A 22,216-nucleotide genomic window follows, 5' to 3' on the forward strand; every position below is an offset into this window, starting at 1 on the left:
TTTGCACAAAAGTTGGCATGAAATTTGTAGGGAACCTTTCCATATATACAAGTACGTACTACGTACAAGGAGCTTAATTAGAAAAAAAGACCCCAAAAAGAAGGGGAAAAAACACACACTGATTACTTCTAAATTAATTATTTTTTTTGGTTGGGTATTAGTAGTTGATGAGTACATGATACAAACCGTAACTTGGGATCCATGCATGCATGCATAAAAGTGGCGGGAGTTGTTTAATTCTAATTCTGCCTACGGAAAAGAAAAAGAAAAAGAAAAATCACACTCTCCAAAAGCACGTGCACTAATTAACTAACTAATTAATTAATTATATATGATTCCTTGGCGCTGATCCCTTCATACAAAGTTTATGTGCAAGTTGCTTCAATCCCTTATTCATGTGGGCCTTCTTCTCATTTTTCTCCGCTAATTTTCTCTCTGCCTCTAATTCCTCCTCTTCCAACTGCAAACACAGCTGATCATACAAATACAAGGAAGGAAGCTCATCATATATAATCAGATCAACATATATATATATATATATATAAACACTCCTTCATGATCGATCAAACTAGTGTTAGTATGCATGCATGCATTAATAATTAATTAATTGGTTCAATTTCATATTTTTTGTTTTCGTTACCTTTAGCACACGGTCCTCTACTAGTTCAAGCCTCTCGATGAGCGTTCCTTTGACTTCAGTCTCAATTATGACGTGCTCGATCGGACGGCTTTTCTTCTCCAGGCTCTTTGGGGAGAGATCCGTGGATGATGCATGGCCGTCGCTCGTTTGGGTCCCGCTTGATGCGATTGATGCACAAGAGCTCTTTGGGGATGATCTGACGTTGCAACCTCTAATTTCCTCCAAATGCCTCAACTGATCATCATCGTGCCAAAAAAAATAAATAAAAAATGTTATACAACATGAAACATACACATATATACAAAAAGCTTTTTACGAACACCCACCATGTTATCCAAACGATCAAGCCTAAAAGTAATGGGCTCCTCCACGATGGCCATTGCCGAGACCCTCTAGCTACACAACGCATGAAATACTCAAAAAACTAGGACTTGTTTGCGACCTTTCCTACCCAGAAAACTGGCAATTATGGAGCGGTTTGGACTACAAGGTTCCCTTTAAAAGGATAAGATCGTGTGATGTAAAAATTACTACATCTTGCCACGAATCCAATTACATATATCTAGGACATGTATCGGTGGAACTAAAGGACACGTGTTACGCTGATCATGTGGGGAATGTCATGGTTAATTATTAGGATGAGGATGCTATTGATGAGTGTGTATGAGCAGAGGGCCAAGTCAATAGAAGAGGAATGGGCACGTGTGGATTTCTGTGATCTTATATATATCTTATATGTAATAAGTGGCTATAAGCAGGTGTCGTCCACTATATTCTTTCCATTTTGTCCCTATTTTTCAGTTCATTTTGCCATGACGTCCGGTTTTTCTTTTTTTTTTTCTTTTTTATCCTTCCATTTCTATTTATTTTCCTCTTGTATCATTGGCTTCTGCAGCATCTACCAATATTTTTCATTTTTGCCCTTCTTATTTATTTCTTTTTCGTTCATATCCTTAGCTTGCTGCTTTCGTCCATTTTTTTTTATCGATTTTACCCCTGCTTTTTAATTCAATTTCCCTAACGTTTTCTGTTAGGTTTTTTTCCCTATTTTTATTAAATTACGGTTTACTTAGGTTCGCTTGCAAAACTGTTTGCATCGAATAGTTTTTTTTTTTTTTTTATGTAAAACCATTTTTTTTTTTTTAACGAAAATACACCAGCGAGGTTCTAGAATATATTTTAACCTTCGGATAAGTTTGTTCTCCCCCCGTCTCGCACCACTTCCACCATTTGTTTTTTGTTGTTTTCAGATTAGCAGGAATTAGATAATAAATTTTCCCATCCTCGTCAACAGTCGCCTCTTGGAACGTTTGGCATTTGTCATTCTCGGATTTGTAGACATTGGATAAATTTTTTTTTTTTTCACTCTCATCTACCACCGCTTGGACCGATTGCAATTTAGATTACAAAAATCGGGTAATTTTATTTTTTTTCTTTACTCTTCTATCACTTGCACCGCTTTGCATTTCCTATAAGAGTAATTCTCCTCATCTTTACTTCCATTTGCTCTTACGTTCATCTTCCTACTAATTCTCTCACGTTTAAAATCAACATCCTCTTATTCACATCGCACAAACATTCAGTGGCTCAGGGCTGTTAGATTTGTTCCTGGGATTGAAATTTCAAAGATAACTAGGTATGTAGTTCTCTTTCTTCTCTTCAGTTAATTTTTCCTTTATTTTTATGTATATTGAAACTGATGTGGTCTGTATGTTTTTGCTTTCAATTATGTCATATGCCATATCTGCTCTTATGGCATGTTTATATACGTAAATTAAAAAAAATTGCAAACTGCAGACCATTTATCACATGGTTGGTAGACATGAAAGTTCAAGAACTAGACTAAATTGTAAGAACAAAATTACCATCTGAACATATATGATGGATGTTTTTTTAGTTACGAAAATTAATAGCATATGTAATTCTTTGGCTTTTCTTGTTAGTTAATTTTTCATTGGCTTTAAATTATATTGAAACTGATACGTCTCTATTCATTTTATTTTCAATTACATCATATATTCTATCTATTTTTATCATGTAGTTCTTACACATCCAAATTAAAAAATTACAAACTACAAACTAGCTAAACCGTGTAAAAGTTGTAAAATAAACTACATATGATCAATCTTTAAAAGTTGTAAAATAAACTTCTTATCTAAACATATATGCTAATGTTTATCAGATAGTTCCTACACATGCACGTTAAAAAACTACAGACTAAGAAGTAGAAGAATTAAAATTCATATGGTCATGAACCCTAAAAGTTGTAAAATAAAATTCTCATCTAAACACATGCTAAAATGAAAACTGCAAAGTGTTTATGAGATAGTTACTACATATGCAAGTTAAAAAATTAGACTAAAAACTAGAACAACAAACTACATATTGTCATCCCTAAAAGTTGTAAAATAAAATTCTCATATAAACAGATATGGTAAAATCCAAACTACAAACTACTAATCACATGATTGATTTCTTATTAGTTTCTTACGTGTTTGTATGTGATTATTTTTATAATCAATGAGAAAATTAAAATATAGACGAAATTATTACATTTTATAATTATACATATTAACCTATTTCTTATTATTACATATTTTTAGATTTCATAAATGTTATTTTTAAAAATATTTTTTATATTTTCACAATTGGGCACACGTGCAATGCACGTGTTTGCCCTTTACTAGTATATATATATATATATATATATATATATATATATATATATATAGACAAGATGGATAAAGATAATGATGAGAGAGTTGCATTAATATTTGTTTCGAAGAGAAGCTGGGGACAAGGGGTCGTGCGTTTTGTTAGCCTTTATGCAGCTTCGAGTACGTGATCAGTTGTTAACTTGTAAACTTTCCGTCGCATGATTTTAATTGATCATGCATTTCTTTTCTTATTCTGCTTTGCATTGAAATATTGTGCATTGCGTAACGTAAAAATTAAGACCCGTTACTAGCTGCAGGACGATAAAAGGTTGCGTACAAATTACTTGGATATATAAAGAATAATTAAACAACTCTTCTATATACAACTAGCATGAGTAATGTTTGGGGAATCGGCTGACATGATATTTTGCACGTTAGTCGATATATTATTTAAATAAAATAAAAGATAAGATAAATTTAATTCTCTCTTCCCACAATCAGACCCACGACCACCAAAGTTACTGTCCCTCTCTTCCATTTTTTTTTTTTATTTCTTCTCCAAATTTTGTCTTCGTTTTGTATCTTCCGCAACTGGATTGCGTGAATTTTTATTCCTTTTTCGTGTTGCATGTCAACCTTCCAAGCCTTGCATCCAGCCGAAAAGTCTCTGCATTTAATTTTCCATATCAACAATGGATGGTTTTTCGCATCAAGAATGGATGGTCTCGCGAGCTGCTACTTCTTTTCATTTTTTTTTCATGTTCAAAACCGAAATCAAGCTCCGCATCTTTCTCCTAGTGAATGCTTTTTTTTTTCTTTTCTTTTTCGATTCCCTTCGACGTGCATTTGGCTTCCGTCTCTTTTATTTTCCTTTCATTCCACATGCACGCTGGAGGGAACCAAAATAAACAAAAAACAAAGCACTAATGGTGGTCGCCCAAGCCCTCTCTCATTGATGAGAGAGCGTCCAGGCACTGAGAGAAATGAGTGATGAGAGGGAGAGAGAAATAACGAGAGAGAGAGAGGACATGGCGTGAGGGAGAGAAATGAAGAAGATGACAATGGCTTACCGTGAGGAGGACAACGGACCTAAGGTGACAACGGTTGGCGATTTCTATGGAATTTCCAATGTGGTTGGACTCTCAGTGATGCTTGTTTGCAATGGCTCACGGTGGCTCAAAATTGGAGAGCTCAGTGCTCTGTTTTTTGGTTCAAAAATAAGAGCCTCTTGGACGTCCAATGTTGGCTTGGGCGACGGTGGTGTAGGGCAGGAGTTGTGGACGATCTTGACGTTGCACGGTGGAGGAGGCTGTGACGTGGTGGTTGAAACTGTTGGGCGTGTGTGGACGAGTGACCGGTTCACAGGAACCGTGGGAGGAGGACTGTTCTATGAGTTGGGGAAGACGAAAGGGGTCTCTATGATTTGTGGGGATACGAATGAATTTGTCTTTTTTTTTGGTTTTGGGTAGGAGGGAAATGAAAACTATGCCGTTTTGGGTCTCTGTGATGCATTTTCATTTTTTTCCACGTAGGATGTAGTTACGCCGCGGTCCCCTGCGTGGTTGTATCCAACTTTTTTCATAATTAAATCAATTCCACAAGCAGTGTCCGGCCATAGTTTTCAGAACAATTTATGTCCAAACTAATACATAAAATAATTCCTGTAACAACAAAATGATCATGACTTTCTTAATTACCACCTATGATCTGCACATATACGTACGTAAACTCCCAAGTACACATGAAACAAGCTGATCACATACAACAACAACATGTTACAGCAAAATTAAATATGAGACAATTAACTTAACTCCCACCTCTCAAACTTGTGTTGGCATGGACAAGGAGATCACCTAAATAGCTTAAGAACAAATTTTTGATGTTCCAAGCAGTCATCATTCTAGTAGTTGATTCCACACTGCTCTATATCTGGACCCGTAACTCTAGTGGTAAATGGATCTATCTGCACCCATAACAAGGAGAAGATGGAAGCAAGGAGAATCAACCAGATGACAACAATGGTGGGTGTTCGGTTCTGGCGACCCATTAAACCCTTAAGGAAGGGATACATATGTATGATCACCCAAAAGGCAAAGAAAAGCTTGCCAAACAGCAGACCCCATAATTGGTAACCACTGTTAATGGCATAGGAGATACCCGCAACGACCCGTACCAAGTTTATGATGAGGAGTGTTGTTGGTGGGATGAGTAGGGTTGTCCACTTAAACATGTAAAGTTCGGCAAAGTCTCCATCTTCATCTGATGCCTTGGATGTAACTGTGAAGTTGGTGTCTATTCCAGCAAGCACTTTTAGCAAACCTTGGAAAACGGCAAAGAGATGGATAGAAACACCACCGATAACCCAAAACGGTTCATTTCTCCACTATTCATCAATTATAACCCCACTCCACCTCATTTCTAGAATACCAGTAGCAAAGATGGAAAGAAAGAGTGATATAAACCATATACTTGCAATGTTACTGATCTGCAAGCAAAATGAGACGAGCAAAAGAATTTCGAACATTCCAAAGACAGCTGCATTATGAAATAATATTCATATTACACACAAACTAGACCGTGCTAAAATTGATTCGTGTGTTCACAAAGAAACATGAAAGTTTGTGCGAAGGTTGTGAGAAGCATGCATTCTTTTTCCAATAAATCACTATTCTGTAAATCTCGCTATCACTAAATAATGAATGCATGCCATGTTACTTTGTTTTAGAGGTAAAATAAAATAATGCATGTCATGTTAATTGTGGAAATGTGAACTCCTACTGCAAATTTAAATATTCACCATAAAATATTTTGAAGCCAAATCACTACTAACTCACAAATACAAGACTTGCAAGCTTTTGTAAGATGCAGGGATTGCAGCAAGGATTATTGCCAGGAAAGTCAAAAGTATCCCATACAATGAAAATACATGCGATGAATTTGGTCATATGACGAACCTGTGGAATGATGAACTTGTTAGTAAGTAAACAGACAGCTGGCAAAGTGCAATACATACGAAGAGGAATGGCAGTGATTGGATAGATGGTGGTGTTCACATATGCAAATCTCTCTAGCCATTTAAGCCTGCCACCATAGCCATACCATATGGGGCAGTGTCTACTGCGAAGAATTTCCACAGAACCCGAAGCCCATCGCAGCACTTGGTTCAGTCGATCAGAAAGATTAATAGGAGCAGACCCTTTAAAGGCAGGGTGCTTGGGCATGCGGTAAATTGACCGCCAACCACGAGCATGCATCTTGAATCCTGTAAGAATATCTTCTGTAACAGAATCATAAATCCATCCTATCTGCAGTACAAAACATATGATGGTGAGGGAAAATAAATAACAATATTTTACCATATCTAATGAGACAACGAAACTCAACACAACTTGGGTAGACCCCACACACACAGAATATAAGTGAACATAAATAGAGTTGTTACATATGATAGAAATGTGAAACCAATTACATCTCGAAGACTATATTTAAAATACAAAAACTGTTGAGATAATCTCATCTATTTTCTCGATGGATTGTGTTTGAGCTGGATAAAAGTCCTTTTGCTGTAGGATCTTTAACATTTTAAAATTTTAAAAAAATTGAATTATTTATTATATTTTATATAAAAATTTAAAAAAATTATAATAAAAAGATAAAATAAAATAAAATAAAATATTTTTATTATCCAAATAAGACCTAAATTCAGGAAAACTCATTTTTTATTTTGTAAAAATTAAAGAAGATTGCACGTGATATGAAAAATAAGCGTTATATAAATTTTAAAAAGCTTATTTATATATCACAGTACTTGGTTTGGAGAACGGTCGAGGGCACGAACAGAAGTTAGAACCAGTTGAACGGCGATAGAGGGGAAGAGTGGAGGAGAACCAGATGGCGTCGTTCCGATCACTGAGATCTGAAATCTTCGACCGAGAAGAGCGAAAACAGTAAGTTCCGCCCCTCCCAAAAAAAAAAAATAGCCATTTCTCTTTCCTTTTTCCCCTTAAATTTCCCCACACTGTTCGATTTGCTGCTGACTAACTGCAAAACCCTAATCTTTTACAGGCAGTACCAGGATCACATTCGCGGCCTCAACGCGTACGACCGCCACAAGAAATTTCTCCATGATTACGGCTCGTCTCTCTCTCTCTGACTATTTCTGTGTCTGTGCATTTGAATCGTTTTCTAAGCACCCTTCGAATTTGTACTGCGCAAATATATATATATCGAAACATGAATTTTAGTAGCAGAATATGGATTGATTTCGTGTATTTAATTAGAAAATTCCCATGTTTTGCATAAAAAGGCACTGTTGACTTCATTTAGATGCGAATAATATTTTGTATTCTGGAATACATATGAGCTCTGGAAGATTGACTTGTCTAACTAGATTCGATAAATAAGTATTAGTTTTGTTCCCATTAGTTGGGGAATAGGTTGTGATTGAAATGGACACATGAGATGGATGCAAATGACGAGCATTTTGTTTGTTGGTTCCTCTTGTCCTAAAGCAATAAGGGTGATGAACAATCCTCTCCACTAAGGAGGAAGGGGGCTACAATCATCCATATATTCATTGTAGATGGAATTATCTAGTAGTTACTATTTTTGATATTGAAGTGATCAGACACAGTACAAGGGAGGTAGGAAATGTAGCTATTTTTCAAATGTATTGTGAGGGAGCTCATACCCAATGTTTTTGCTGCATTTTGATACGTATTTAGAAATATTACATATGTACGTCTCGCGCACGTGCTTCCATGTCAATTTGTTGTGGATTTTTTTGACTCAATAAGGTTCATTTTTTATGAGATTCTACAGTTCAAAAAATAATTATGAGATTCTATTTATGAGTAAGTACTTAACTTTCTATTTATTCTTTTTTTTTTTTTGAGTTGTCAATGTTCATATGAGCAGGATGATTTGTACAGTTTTTTTTTTTTTTATAAATCTTGATGATTTATACAGTTATGGTGCTTTAGTTTTGTATTTAGCAAATGTTGCTGATTTATACTTCACATCAAGTGTCTATACTTTTCATTTTCTTGGCTTTTAAATTTCATCGTTCGATGAACCTATTACTGGATGTAGTGCTGCATTGAGTTATAATACTTTGTTGTGAACCCTTCTCTGTATCACATATACATCTCCTTATTGTTTTCAACATTCAATAAGAAATTTTGTTTTAAATCAGTCCTTTAAGTTTTCGATTTAAACTTAAAAAAATAGTCTTTTGAGTTTTAATTGAAAGCCGAGCACAGCTTGCTATTTTTTTTAAACATAATGGTATAGTAGTAGTTAAGGTTAATGCATATTCATTAAGATTCTTGTTTTGGGTTGCAGTTGGATTTTATGGGAAAGAAAAAGCCACACATGTAAAGTTGCCTGTTAAAACTGATCAAGACACCCTAAGAGAGGGATATCGGTACGTCCTCTTGCGTTACTCTCTACAATCTCTACAAGTTCGCAATTGGCTGCACATCTGTATTACACCCCTTTGGCTTGTATTATGTGATGTGTTATTTTCTATATTTATTACTCAATTTCAGATCTTTTCCATATGTATTTGATGGAAAACCTTCTGGTTTTTGGTTGGATCTTTTTGAATGTAATCAAGTTGATTACCGTTCCACTAGGCAGCCTTTTGAGTATCTTATGGAATTTCATCTTTCTCTTTGCACTTAGACGCAACCCCTACTTACTAGCTCATGGGAAAGTCTGTTGGCTGCATTGTACTTTACTTTCATGGAGGAAACATGCTTATTAAATACTAGATAATATTAATTACAAACAATTATGTTTTCTGTTGCTCATAAAAAAACTGTTTTTCTATTTTCGTAAGTGCAAAGAGAAATATGGACTTTTATTTTCTTGTGAGATACAAAAGAGAATGAAAGAAAGCAGCAGTGTCTCCTTTGGCTATTTTAGCTTTTTATCGTTTTATTTTTATTTTATTTTCCTATTTCAGAGGTTGTCTCCCCAGTTTACTTTTGTGAAATTCTCTTCCTTAAATCTAAGACTTCGATTTTCTTTTCACCAATTGATTAGGTTTATACGTACTGAGGAAGATGATATGGATCCTTCTTGGGAGCAAAGGCTGGTGAAGCGTTATTATGATAAGCTTTTTAAAGAGTATCCTTCGGGAGAAGATATTACTTCAAAGTTACTTATAAAAAAAAAGATATTCCTTCAAAGTTGTGAAATTGTTTCAGATATGTTTCCATGTTCATTGCCTTAAACTTGCTGAAGATATTGCATAGCCGACATGTCACACTACAAAAGTGGCAAGGTGATTGTTTATTCAGTACATTTTTCTAATTTCAGTTTCTTTAAGTTTAAGATATGAACCTAACAGTAATGATTTTAATTTAGTCCTTTGAAAATGCTTCCTTTACCTGCATATGAAGGCAAGTTTGTCTTCTGATGAGTTTCCAGTGAAGTAAACAAAGTTATTGAGAGAATGTGTGAAGTAGATCACATTTTGCTCCTCTTGTTTTATCTTTGATTCCTCTGTATCTTCCCCTTTCATTTTGGTTTCTGTCATTTTGTTCTGTAAGCTGTTCTAAATTTGCACTAAATCTGGTTTTGGGTCTATGGTACTATTTAGCATTTTGGGTTGGGGAAGTTTTTGTTTTTGTTTTTTTTACTACTTTAGTTTGAAAATTTTCAATGCTTCTTTTATAATATTCTGCTAAAGATACCCCTAGGGGTTGGCTCAAGTTGTAAAGGCCTTGGTTTTGTGAGTATGCTCCCTCTTGGTCTAAGGTTCAAATCCTCTTTGGTGCAAATAAGTTCTAGGGGCCATCGGACTAGGGGAACTTTCCCTTGAATTACCCGAGGTGCACTTGCGGGAAACTTCTTGTGAGGGCTTGTGCACCCATGGGATTAGTCAGGACTTTGTTCTCGGATAAAAAAAAATATTCAATATTCTACTAAAGATACTCACTAAAATCTATTGCAGGAAGTTAGTCAGAAAACAGAACATGTTCAAGAAAGATGGATTTTAGATTCCTTCTCAATTCTTATGAATGGCTTGATAGTAGACTGATAAATTGAGTTTCGGGGGTTCTTGTGAATGTGAAGAGTTTTTTTATAAGTAAATTAAAAGAATGGGATCTAAGGGGATGTGAACGTGAAGAGGTTTTGATAGGAGTCCTTTTACCGATAAAAAAGGGAGTCCTTTTACATGGGAGAGCATTTGGGGGTTGGAAGCCTCTAAAAGATAAACTTTGCTAACATAATGGAGTTGTTTAATTGGTCAATCGATTCTGATAAATGAGAGTCCAATTGAAATTTCATGCTTAAGGGGAATCGAATGAATGTTACATGTTTATAGCTTCTGTGTTGTGCTGTATTGAATGTCTTGTAGTACTTGCATGACATGTAAAATTTTACTCTAATATATAAAAGTTTCTTTATAGATTGGTCTGAGGTGGAGGACAGAGAAGGAAGTCATGTCTGGGAAAGGTAATATCATTCTCCTCATTAATTATTTTAATACCATTGTTTTGCTCCTAGTTGAGAATTTTTTTTGAGTTTAGAATCGACTTGTTACCCTTTTTTGTCAGGGCAGTTTATATGTGGTAACAAACATTGTGACGAGAAAGATGGCTTGGCAAGTTATGAGGCAAGTGTTTCTATAAACGTCATTGATCTCTTAACCATTTTGATAAGTAATAATATTATATATATATATATATATATAAATATCAATAGGAGTAACCAAATACACTGGTTGTATACAAGAAAACACCTAGCCCATACAAGAGAGCCCCAAATGACCCAAAAGCCCATGAGAAACCCAAAATAAACCAATACCCAAAATACAACATTGTCCTCCCCAACCCCAGCCCCTAGATTCTGTAAAAACCTCTACCCGAAAGCCCTCTCTTTAGCCTTCCCTCAACTTGAACTAGCTCCCTTAACCATTTTATGGTGCAGTATAAATTTTTTTTTTTGGTTTATAATGTTTCATCTAAACGACATTGGGGAAATTATATGTTTACAATCTTTAATATATTGCATTGGTGCATGCCAATGCTGGGTAATATTTTTACAGTTGGTATGCTACTTTGAGAACCGTATTGTTCTGTAAGGATCATCTATTTACCGATTTCATCAAGCCACTCACCCTCTAATTTTTCATTATTTAACCACTTTTTGGAGTTTGTCATCAGAAAAATCTTTTTTTTAGCTGTATAATTGTATTCAGTGATTGTCTTGGCGATGATTCTGTTAATATGAGTACTCAATATTCCACCAACAATATGGGTGCAGTACTTAAAATTCAGATAGTGTCATCTCTAAATAGAATGAGAGATAAAAAGATTGCCTTTTTTACATGATGTCCATTGTCTTTAAATAGAATGAAAGATAAAAAGATTGAAATTTTTACAAGCTGGTTTGGACATCATTACAATCTTTTGAGTAAGACTTGCTTTGTCTGTCCATTCTTTGCTCATATTCAAGATGTCATGCTTGATGTATTTAATGAACTAGGAGCATAGGCTGAATTTTGTGAGAGGCCTCCTCTTGCTTTCAGCTGTCTCAGCTGTGTACACACACAAAATCAATTCTGACAGATATTCGATACCAATTTCCATGCCAAGTAATGTTTTATACCACTATTGCACTGGTTCTGGATGGTACTTGCGACATGTGAGATGGTTAAATTACATAAAGCTAATTCTTTTCAGCTGTGTGTGTGTCGAACCCTTGTAAACTATGTGTTCATACATTGGTATTCCATGCTTTCTGAGTCTTGACTAATCAAGGTTTTATGTCCTTTTCCTCCAGCATTTAATATTGGTTTGCATTTTTGTCTCTTTTTTTTTTTTTTGTGATAAGTAGAAGTTCTTCATGTTTGAACTAATAGTGGAATATGATTGCTATTATTTTTTTGCAATATATAAGCTTTAGTTCAAGGAACAGTAAATCATGCTATATTATCCTATTAGATCTGTTCTCTAGTCAAGTTCTATACCACTCTCGAAGATAGCAAGAGGGCGTTGCCAGAGTCAGAAAACTCTATGCTCAGATCTCTGTATGATTACACAACTGCCTACAACAACACTTGCTTTTCTTGCTTTTTTGACTTTTTGGATTTTTGTGCTTCTTCTTTGCTTTAACTAGGTGCCTTTTTTTATACTTCATGTGCACTTGGTTGCTTCCCTAGTGCTCTTTTAATAAAAATTTTCTGTGTTTATGTATCAAAGAAGTTTTATACCACTTCTTGGCTGTTACATTACAGGTGAACTTTTCTTACTCTGAAGCTGGAGAAAATAAACAAGCCCTTGTGAAATTGGTGACTTGTGAGAGGTTAGTTGGTTTTTGCTGGTTCTATATTCATTTCTACATCTATGTCTGAAATGGTTATGTAACTTATTTAGTTGATGTTGTTGTTCAGCAGGATCTAAAATCTCAGACGGCTGTTATAATCTATTCTGAAATCATATATATTTTTATATGAAGTTTGGCCCTTCTAGTTGTTTACTATGAATGTTTGGCATCCGCATGGAGTTTAAACAGATGAATGAAACATTACTTGACTTTGTTTTCCCAATCCGTTATTGATGTTCCTGGCAGGGACATAGCAAATTTGACAATAATACTTATTTTAAGTTGGAAGTATGATGTACTGTTTGAAAGGGTTACAGTCTGTGTTAAGGAGCGAAAAATGGTTCATCTGAGGAATTTTTTTTTTTTTTATAGGTATCATCTGAGAGAAAAATAGTTGATTAACATTTTTGTCCAATTGATGGTTGAATTGATCAACCCTATGTAATTTCAGGGACCTTTTTGTTTTACAAAGAAACAGGTTTAGAAATTTCTTTATTCGTTTTCTAAGTTTCTTTTGGTCGGGAGTGTCCATCCCCTCCTTTTTTTAGTTCTATAGGGGTATTTGAAACATTGCTTCTCATCGTAAATTCTGCCAGCAATTGGCCATTATAATTGAATGGGATTTAGTAGGTTTTCCCTCTAATTCAATTTCAGAATAATATACATTTTAACTGGCACAGGTAAAATCGAATAATAAGTCAGATATCAGATATCATCTTTTTCTTGATATTTCTCGTTGGAAGGTGATCAGATATGGTGCTGTCTGTTTCATGGGTTGGACAAACCCGTCTTCTTCTCTTACTAATGAATGTTTTGGTTCACTGGTTTTGAAGTTTTCATTAATATGCTCCAACACCTTTTGATGTTGTTGATCACTCTCAAATAGATGTGCGGAGAAGCTTCATTATAAAAGGCGGAAAGAGAAGGAGCAATCACAGAAAAGAGAGCAAGAAGAAAACAAACGGAAGAGGTCCCAATCCAAGTCTATTGTTTACTTTGCAGTGTATATTGTACTGAGTTACTGATTAAATTATCAGCTCCTTATTCCAGGAACCGGTCAAGAAGTGATGATGAAACAGATGTTGAGTACGAAGGGATCAAGGAGAGGAGAAAAGGTCTGGACTTGCCTCTGATTGAACTCCAATATTACATAAGCTATGCTCATTCCCTTTTTTTTCATTGCAGTTTATTGTGCCTATTTTCAGTTCAGATTAATGCATCTAGTTTTTTGTGGCTTAGCAATCTTCTACTTTGTGGTAGGATCATGGGATAGGTCTTGGAAATGATTGGAACTCCTATTTAATACTCTGCTGTCTGGCAATTACGAATTAGACTTGCAATTGTGCACACCAATTCCATGGGATTAAAGAAGGGATGTTCCGGGGGTTGTGACCATGACTAGAATTTAGGAGCTTTTGGTTTTCAAAACTTTCAACCTACTCTGTCCATTTGTGGGCAGGTCACTTCTTGAATATGTCGATTTTTAAATTAGTACAAGTTTAATTATAAATTAAATAGATCTGTGTAACAGTATATTCATATTTGTGGTTAAAGTTTGACTCAATTTTTTGGTGTTGGTTACCGAGAAGGTGTTTTACCTATTTGCTAGGATGAACTCTATCCAAGACTCGGGAGCAATTTCAGTTTTGACTTTCTCTCCATGGATATGTGGATAGGGATATTCCGATATTACATAGGGCTTCCTCCAAGTTTCACATGTTGGTGTTACCTTCATTAAGCTAGCCAAGCATCTGTTGTAATTGTGACCTCTACAATAGATTGAAAGACTAGCACCTATTACTTTGGATAGAAATTTGCTCCAGCATACACATCTCTATCTTTTCTGAACCAGACCCTTGCTGGTTGTTTCTGTTTGATCAAACAGTGGGGAATTGATACTAAGTTGTTGTTTGCAGGGAAAAAGGCTTCAACTTCAACTGATGATCGTAAAATTGATGACGATGATAACTTTGATGAGTTTCTTGAGGGGATGTTTCCGTGAGGGACGAACAGCTGAATGACTGCTGCCAAATTCAAAGGTATTTCTTCATCGCCTATTTGGCAGTTAGAAATAGAGGAAAAGTTAAAAACATGTAACCTTGGCCGATGAAGAATAATATATGTGCGTGTATATTTTTTTTCCAGTTCAGTAGTGAAGGGAAGGCTAAAAGTAGACTTCATTTTCTTAATCCGGCTTTGCTGGCTATTCTGGCTGTGCCTCTTGTCTCTCCCCTCGGAAACCAGAATGGTTTGTCTTTTGTTAGTGTACATGATAACAACAAACAAACAGCAGCGACAACAGAGGCAAGAGAGAAGCTTTGGTAGGCAGAAAGGTTTTGATACCTTTTTAAAGATTGTGACAATTGGTGACATGGGAATGAATAGTAACCATGAAGTAGTAATGTTTGTGGTTTGTATTGTATTGTAATGTAACATGACATGTCAGTCTGATTTGAGTTCGAAGTTGGTGTACTATGAAAATGTTTGGTTGCTTTAGGATGTATTGGAATTGCATTCTACTTTTTGAGTATCACTTTTATGATTGACTAGGAAGAGTTTGACACTAATCATTGAGGTATGATTCATTGCCATTAATGGGGGCAAAGAGGCATCTTCTGGAGTGGTGTGCTGTAATTACTGTGAAGACGTGTGGATTTCTGGGAGCTCTACAAGGCAATCGCAGCATGGGGTGGCACACATCTTGGCATGGCTGCCACAGAGGATGAGGACAACCACGAAGCCGTCTACTTAGGGCGCAGCGCTGTTAAGGGACAACGTGTTGAAACAGCTAAATGTGGGCCCAATGGTCCACTGATCCTGACACGTTGTGTATTAATTGGCAATGACATTTTTAGATCTCAATTAAAATAAAAATGCTAAAGCCATGGATTATTTTTTGTCATATTGAGTTGTTTTTAAGCTCACTCTCTCAATAATGGGTGTTAGTTAAAACTTGAAAGAGTTCTTGTTATCTGCTCCCATTTTAATATTGGAATGAAAGGAAGAGATAATATATAAATTTTTGTTTTTTACTTGCAAACATGATATATGATAATGCCATTTTAATAGGACTGACAAAACGACAAAGGAAGGTAAGCAACAACATGTCTATAAAAAGCAATTTCATATTTTTTTATTTCGATAAAATGGTAATATGAAATGGACAAAATAAAAAAATAAAAAATTATATAATGGAATCTATTCTTTCTTACTTAATTACTTGTGGTGGTGTTGATTTGAATGATTCAACCATTTTATATAAAGTCAATGAAAGGCATCGACATCCTTTGGGTTAAAAGAAGTCTCAGTAGGAATCCAATTCGGCAGTACTTTAATCCCCATTAATTTAATTTTATTTTATTTTATCAACAAATGTATTTTTTGTTTCGTATTGTTCTCCCGAGATTTGATCCTTTAAGAAGTGGTTTGTAAGCAAATATATTTTATACCTTTTTGGTATGGAATTGATGGATTTAGAGGAATCGTATTATTGCCTTTGATTAAGAAAATAAAAGAATGTGAATGATAATGCTATTTACCAAAGTTTATTATCCAAAACTATCACAGCTAGAAGTAGGAAAGCCTGATGGCTCAACACCCACATCTCCAAAATAGAGATAATGGGTTCAACTCCCCTCCCCTCCCCTCCCCTAACCCTAATGTATAAAAAAAAATTAAAAAAAAAAAATTGTAAATTGTGCTAGATTGATTGATTCTCAATCATGCTATTTATAAATAATATATTAAATACATTTAGACTATATTGGAAAATTAAAATTGTCCATTCTCAATGTTGGTCTGGTAAGAAAAATGGATTTCCAATATCTTAATTGGAATTACTTTTACATTTTAATAATATCACATTAAATCATCAATTATCTCGAATGCCTATGTTTAATTTCATGAAATTTTGAAAATGGTAGAAAAATAATAATTCTAAAAAAAAAAGAAAAAAAAAAAGACTAGAATAAATGACACGTGTCAGTACTGTAATAGAAATGAATTTTAGATTTCTTTTTATCTAAAAGTAGGTTTAGTTTGGACAAAGATAGCGACGCTTGCGAGTTGCGAGAAAATAAATATTAAAGCAAACAAAATTCTATCTCCAAAACCTAAAATATGATCTCCTTTTTCTACATATAATTATTCTCTGTCTCCGTGGACTTCCACTGTCTCTCTTTAAGGTTACACGGAGAGAGAGAGAGAGAGAGAGAGAGAGAGAGAGAGACTCCAGTCCCGATGAGCTTCGACTTGTGAAAGACCAAAGCGTCTTGAGTTCCGATCAGCTGCATCGTAAGTTCTACTCCAACAGTTTCCTCTCATATCTCTCTTCCTGGACTCTGATTCAAAAGTTTGATCACAATATGTACCTAAAGATTTTACTAGTACCTAAATTCTCTACTTTTCCTTTTGTTATCCAGTGTTTAGTTGTTGAGAAAACACGAGGAAATACGAGAAAAGCTTTGGTTTTTTTGGGCTTCAAAATGCTACGGATGGTCGATATTTCACACCTTTTTCAAAAAGTTTTTTCCCCTTCCGAATATGTACTTGTTATAAATTGTGAGAGATTGGGCGTATCAGACTTTAGAGTGGAAATAGAGATACCCAGACGAAACATTCAGCCAAATTGGGCTAAATAGTTGTATTAGGCTAAGTTTGGTGGAGTAGGGTCTTTAATTTTTACAACTTAAATAAGTCTTGTTCTGCTTCTTCCTTCAAATTTTTGAGCTGACGAACAATGGTCGTTGATCATCTTTCCGAGCCCAGTTACTCAGCTGTATGCTCCCTTCGATTATAATATTATTATTCATTTTGTTGGGTGTGCGTGTTCTCTTTTGCTTACGTATGGTCCTATGGAGTCCCGAATTTGCCCAATATATTTTTTGTAAGAATCAAAATTTATTTTATTTTAGTTGCTTACTTTTATGGGTTGAAGGAGGAAGTTGTGAATGATGCCAGCAAAGCCTGGAAATGAAGATGGACGATTAGAACATGGTGGGCAGACTGTGTTGCAGTCAGCCACATATTCTCAACCTTGGTGGCGTGGCGTGGGGAGCAATGTGTCCTTAGGTGACAATGCTTCAAAATCAACTTCAATGGAACACTTAAATGTTTCTGTTGGGAATGGAGCCATGCAATTGAAAGTGAATGGCCCGCTAGATGATGGAGCCAAATTCAACAAAGAAACACGGGGTACTGTAGCATCAAAATCTGGTAGTTAACTTTTGAGCTGCCCTTTTCTCAATGAAGTGTTGTGAATATTGCTTCATATATGTTTATTTGTATGTGTGTATTATCTATTTTCTAGCTATTGTATGTATCGAACCACACGTTGTTTCAATTGGAGAAACCACTTTCTCTATATCCAAATGGTTGATGATTACAATTTTAATTCCTCAACTACTTTTGTTTATTAAATTCGCGAAAATTTTTGTAATTTAGTAAAAACAAAACCTTATCGCAGAAAGGAGAGAAATTTGGCTTTGATGGCTTCATAAAAGTCCATTAAAATTCTCCGCTAATGTTTATTTGCCTTGAAAAGCTGGAAAATGTTTGCTTGATGGCACTAGGAGTTACTCCTAATTTGTAAATTATGTTTGCATATATACACCTGTATGATATTTTTTTTAATTGAAAATTTGATAAGTTGGAATGTTGTCCCCAGTTATTTAAGAGTGTGTAGTCCTCCCCCCGTCCTCCCGTTTCTTTCAGTTGGTGCAATGTGAAGCTGACTATGGCAGACAAGCAGACCAAGAAATTGCATTGTGCTTCAGTTTTTGGAGTAAGTGAAATAGGTCAAGATGTGGACCATCTTTGACCGAGACCATCAATTGCTGATCAATCATGATTCCATTTCCAGCTTCCCCTTTTTCCCATGACTGCCATCTTTTCCTTTGTTACACGAGTTTTCCATATATGGAACAAAGGCTTCAGGCTGTTAAGTATTCATGGGCTTCCAATGTTTAAACTGTGTTTTTTATTCCATTTCAAACTTCCCCTTTTTTCCGTGACTGTCATCTTTTCCTTTGTTACACGAGTTGTCCATAAATGGAACGGCTTCAGAACCAATAAAAAAAAATGTTTAAACTGTGCTTTTGGTCCTAATGCGAAATTCAAGCAGCTCTTTTCTATCCTTTTCCTATTTTATGGTCCCTTACTGGGTCCTTCCCAAACTCTATGTCATAGTATTTTCTATGTGAACCTCTTATGAAATACTGCTAGGAAGATATGTTGACTTACACCACCAGGTATCCCAGAATAGGGGGAAAATATAGATCTACATATTCATGTGATCTGAGATACACGAACTTCACAAATGCAATGTTGTGCCAAGGTGTGGATGGAATGTTTCTTATATCTTAGAATTAAAATTTTAACAGGTCATTGTTCTCTGCTTTATGAACATGTATGTCACAAGTGCAGAGTATCTGGTTAATATTCAAATTTATTTTTCATATCAGATGGGAATATTGGGAAAGAGCACCGAGATAATAACCGTGTTCCATCCTTAACCCCTAAAATGGTTGAACACCTTGATCCGAACTCCCAGATGGAGCTTGTTGGTCACTCAATTGTAAGTCCTGTTCATCCCTCTCTCTCAAATTCATACACCTGCATGTTTGGATGTTCAATTAATAATCTGGTGCTTTGGATTGCTTTTATTTGGGATACTGGAAAAAATTATTACCTTTCAATGTAATTTATGCAGGTATTGACATCATATCCTTATTCAGATCAACAGTATGGTGGAATGTTTGCTTCTTATGGGCCCCAAGCTATGGTATGCAATTTGATGTAACACCGTTTCTTGCTTATTTCAATGAGAACTGACTGCTATCACTTTAAAAATATAAGATCCACTTGATAGAATATGGTATTTGTATGTTCCACATATAAGAAAACTGAATTTCGTTATTTAGCCACTCTGCTTGGTGTTGGGAGTAGTTATTTTTAGTCGTCTGCTTTGGGATGTAACAATCTTCTGATGCTACCTGCTGCGATGCCAGATACCTGAATTATATGGAATGCATCATGCTAGAATGCCTTTACCTCTTGAAATGGAAGAGGAACCTGTCTATGTAAATGCAAAACAATATCATGGTATTCTGAGACGAAGACAATCACGTGCTAAGGCTGAGCTTGAGAAGAAAATGATAAAAGTTCGGAAGGTAAAATTAATTTGTTGTAATCTTTTTCTTCCCTGGACCATGCTATATAAACTGGGATATATAATATATTGTCAGAATAAAAACATGCATTGAATAGTTGAGGCTACTTTCATTTAGTATATCTCCTTTTGGTCAAAGTTCTTTTATGTTCAGCTAAATTTATTCATTATTGGCAAGTTTCCTTCTAGGTTTTGTATCTCATTATGGCCTTTGTGGATGGACATTGTTACTTAATGTGTGTTTGCATGCTGGAAATTTTCCTGCTGGGTTTCATAGCTTGGTTAGCTCTCTTACAGTTGGGATCCATTAGAAATTGTGTTACCTCTTTGAATAACTGACTCCCTTAATGCTTGCTTCATTGGGGGATTGTAACTCATCAATCACACTTTCAAATAAAAAGCCTATCTCATTATATTGTCTGTCTACATATTATTAGATGCTTGAAGTTGCATTATTTATTGAAAGGATTCTATTCTCACGATTACACAAATCAAACCAGATTGGACAGGGTTGTCCTGAAGGCATGAAAAACCCATAATCATGAAGGCGGAATGAAATTGATAATGTTGACCAGTGGACCTCAACAATTTCTGTCATTGGACCAGGTCCTTGTTACATACCTATGTTCTATGTGTAGAATGGAATTAGTTAAGGAGATTTAGCATGTTGCTGCCCTTTCTAGTATCGGGATTTCGTATGACGGGAGTGCCAATAAGAAAGTTTATTGTCTTTGCAATAATCTAGTCGTTTCTTTTCTGTTGCTTTATATAATTGGAATGAGTCTTCTTTTTCAAACATATTCATTTACTTGATACAAATCAAGAAGTGGTCTATATTTAAGCCATACTGTTGTTTATGGGGAGTCAAATGCAGGCCTCGATCGTGGCAGATAGTGAGGGCATGAATAAGTGGGATGGGATTGGGTATGTCTGAGGCTGAAGTTATGTCTAGCCTCAATAGAAAACATAAAAAGGGGTTTTTTGTTTTTTTTTTGGGGTGCATGGTTGTTTTGGAAGTTGTCTGATAAAAATATTGTAAGGAGCTTGGACTTGTAATAATTTGGTTATCTTGTGAGTTCAGCTTCTGTTTTGCTTCTCCAACCCCAACCTTCTAACTTGTGAAGATTTTAGAATGGCCGGAAGGATTCCTGATATTGTATGATGGTTTCATGTGACAGCCATATCTGCACGAGTCTCGACACCTACATGCTATGAGGAGGGCAAGAGGCTGTGGGGGGCGCTTTCTTAATACAAAAAAGCTTGATAATCTTTCTGATCCCCCTTCAGAAGAAGGCATGAATATGGGTGCTAAACCTTCTATGGGGCCAACCATCTCATCTGGCTCTAAATGCTTTTTCAACAATGGCAATGGGAATTCAGGTTCCTCGCTTAATCAGCACAAAGGATCACTGCCCATAGTTCACAACACACATGGAGCGCACTGTTTTTCCAAAGGTAACAGCAGTAGCAATGGCCTGTCATCAACTTACCATTCACTGTTTAGTGATGGTAAGGAGGTAGACTGCTTGGGTCAGCAGAGAGAGAGCATGCAGGTGAACGGGGTTGCACATGGGGCACTCCCCATTAAATGACATTCGCTGAAGGTGGGATGCCTCCTGAAATAGTTTACCAGTTCAGTTCTAATGACTCTTGAGTTTAGTTGTAATCGAGAACGTAGTAACTTTGTATCTTATGAGAGACTATTGTGCAGGTGAACCAGAAGGTGTTCGCCGCATCCAGCTTTGGGAGAAACCCTCGTGTTTCTCAGGCAATTCATTCTTGGCTTAAAAAAAACAAGTTTACTTGTCTTAATTCTAGGTGAGAATTGGGAGACAAATATGACTCGCTGCCATTATGGTCTGAAGTTCATACATTTTTCTTCCTTTCCCTCCTAGTGTAAAATGCTCAAAGTTCCTAACTTATCAAGTAGGAAATGGTTATGTATGTGTAAAATTTCAACAATTTAGGTATGGAGGTTTCAGAAGTGTGATGCTTGTTTATGACAAGAGTTTGCTAGCCTGATGGTGTTGTGTTGACAATGTTATGAGCTTATCTCTCTCTCTCTGCTTTTATTGCAATTTGACGAGTGTTAGATGACAATAAAGATGCAAAGCACAGATAGGAGGTGCATCCTATCAATCTATGATTGAATGGAGGTCTGGTTGCCTATAACAGCAGCCCTTCATCCCATAGGTCGGTTGAGATAAGGGGTTGGGAGGAAATTAAGAAAGTCTGGTTTCTCCTTGGTTCATTTCCTGTATGAGCCCCAGATGTCATGGTTCTGGAGGTGTTGATTCTGGCATATATCAGACTGAAATCATGAGTTTATTCTCAATTTTTTTCTTGCAAATAGACAGCCAATCTGGATCAGAGCTTATAGTCTGCATCATTAGCAAACTAATTCCATTGGTG

At 35.7% G+C, this 22,216-nt stretch overlaps 3 protein-coding genes and 1 pseudogene across 8 annotated transcripts; 2 read left to right on the plus strand and 2 right to left on the minus strand.

The window, feature by feature from the left end:
• Positions 1–1,172, minus strand: LOC108987662. The gene is made up of 3 exons (XM_018960632.2): positions 967–1,172; positions 641–874; positions 1–472 (listed from the first exon to the last, which is right to left on the minus strand). The coding sequence occupies exons 1-3, from the start codon at positions 1,018–1,020 to the stop codon at positions 326–328; spliced, it is 435 nt and encodes a 144-aa protein (XP_018816177.1). The 5' UTR covers positions 1,021–1,172; the 3' UTR covers positions 1–325.
• Positions 1,173–5,197: 4,025 nt separating this feature from the next.
• Positions 5,198–6,878, minus strand: LOC108988102 (annotated as a pseudogene).
• Positions 6,879–7,121: 243 nt separating this feature from the next.
• On the plus strand, positions 7,122–15,538 carry LOC108988133 (protein FRA10AC1). 3 transcript variants are annotated; one of them, XM_018961270.2, is made up of 12 exons: positions 7,122–7,244; positions 7,363–7,430; positions 8,641–8,722; positions 9,346–9,429; positions 9,547–9,586; positions 10,719–10,764; positions 10,866–10,924; positions 12,548–12,615; positions 13,523–13,606; positions 13,687–13,751; positions 14,553–14,675; positions 14,782–15,538. In XM_018961270.2, the coding sequence occupies exons 1-11, from the start codon at positions 7,189–7,191 to the stop codon at positions 14,636–14,638; spliced, it is 738 nt and encodes a 245-aa protein (XP_018816815.1). In that variant the 5' UTR covers positions 7,122–7,188; the 3' UTR covers positions 14,639–14,675; positions 14,782–15,538. The 3 variants fall into 3 exon arrangements, with proteins under 3 accessions (XP_018816815.1, XP_018816822.1, XP_018816829.1); XM_018961277.2 differs by having other exon boundaries at positions 14,787–15,538; XM_018961284.2 differs by having other exon boundaries at positions 15,187–15,538.
• Positions 15,539–16,772: 1,234 nt separating this feature from the next.
• LOC108988110 (nuclear transcription factor Y subunit A-1-like) lies at positions 16,773–21,808 on the plus strand. 4 transcript variants are annotated; one of them, XM_018961241.2, is made up of 7 exons: positions 16,773–16,929; positions 17,550–17,850; positions 19,098–19,210; positions 19,346–19,417; positions 19,644–19,805; positions 20,983–21,408; positions 21,516–21,808. In XM_018961241.2, the coding sequence occupies exons 2-6, from the start codon at positions 17,586–17,588 to the stop codon at positions 21,394–21,396; spliced, it is 1,026 nt and encodes a 341-aa protein (XP_018816786.1). In that variant the 5' UTR covers positions 16,773–16,929; positions 17,550–17,585; the 3' UTR covers positions 21,397–21,408; positions 21,516–21,808. The 4 variants fall into 4 exon arrangements, with proteins under 4 accessions (XP_018816786.1, XP_018816778.1, XP_018816795.1 ...); XM_018961233.2 differs by having other exon boundaries at positions 17,573–17,850; XM_018961250.2 differs by having other exon boundaries at positions 17,573–17,829.
• Positions 21,809–22,216: the final 408 nt, after the last annotated feature.

This window comes from Juglans regia, chromosome 5 (genome assembly GCF_001411555.2).
Source record: "Juglans regia cultivar Chandler chromosome 5, Walnut 2.0, whole genome shotgun sequence".
NCBI classification, from domain to species: Eukaryota; Viridiplantae; Streptophyta; class Magnoliopsida; order Fagales; family Juglandaceae; genus Juglans; species Juglans regia.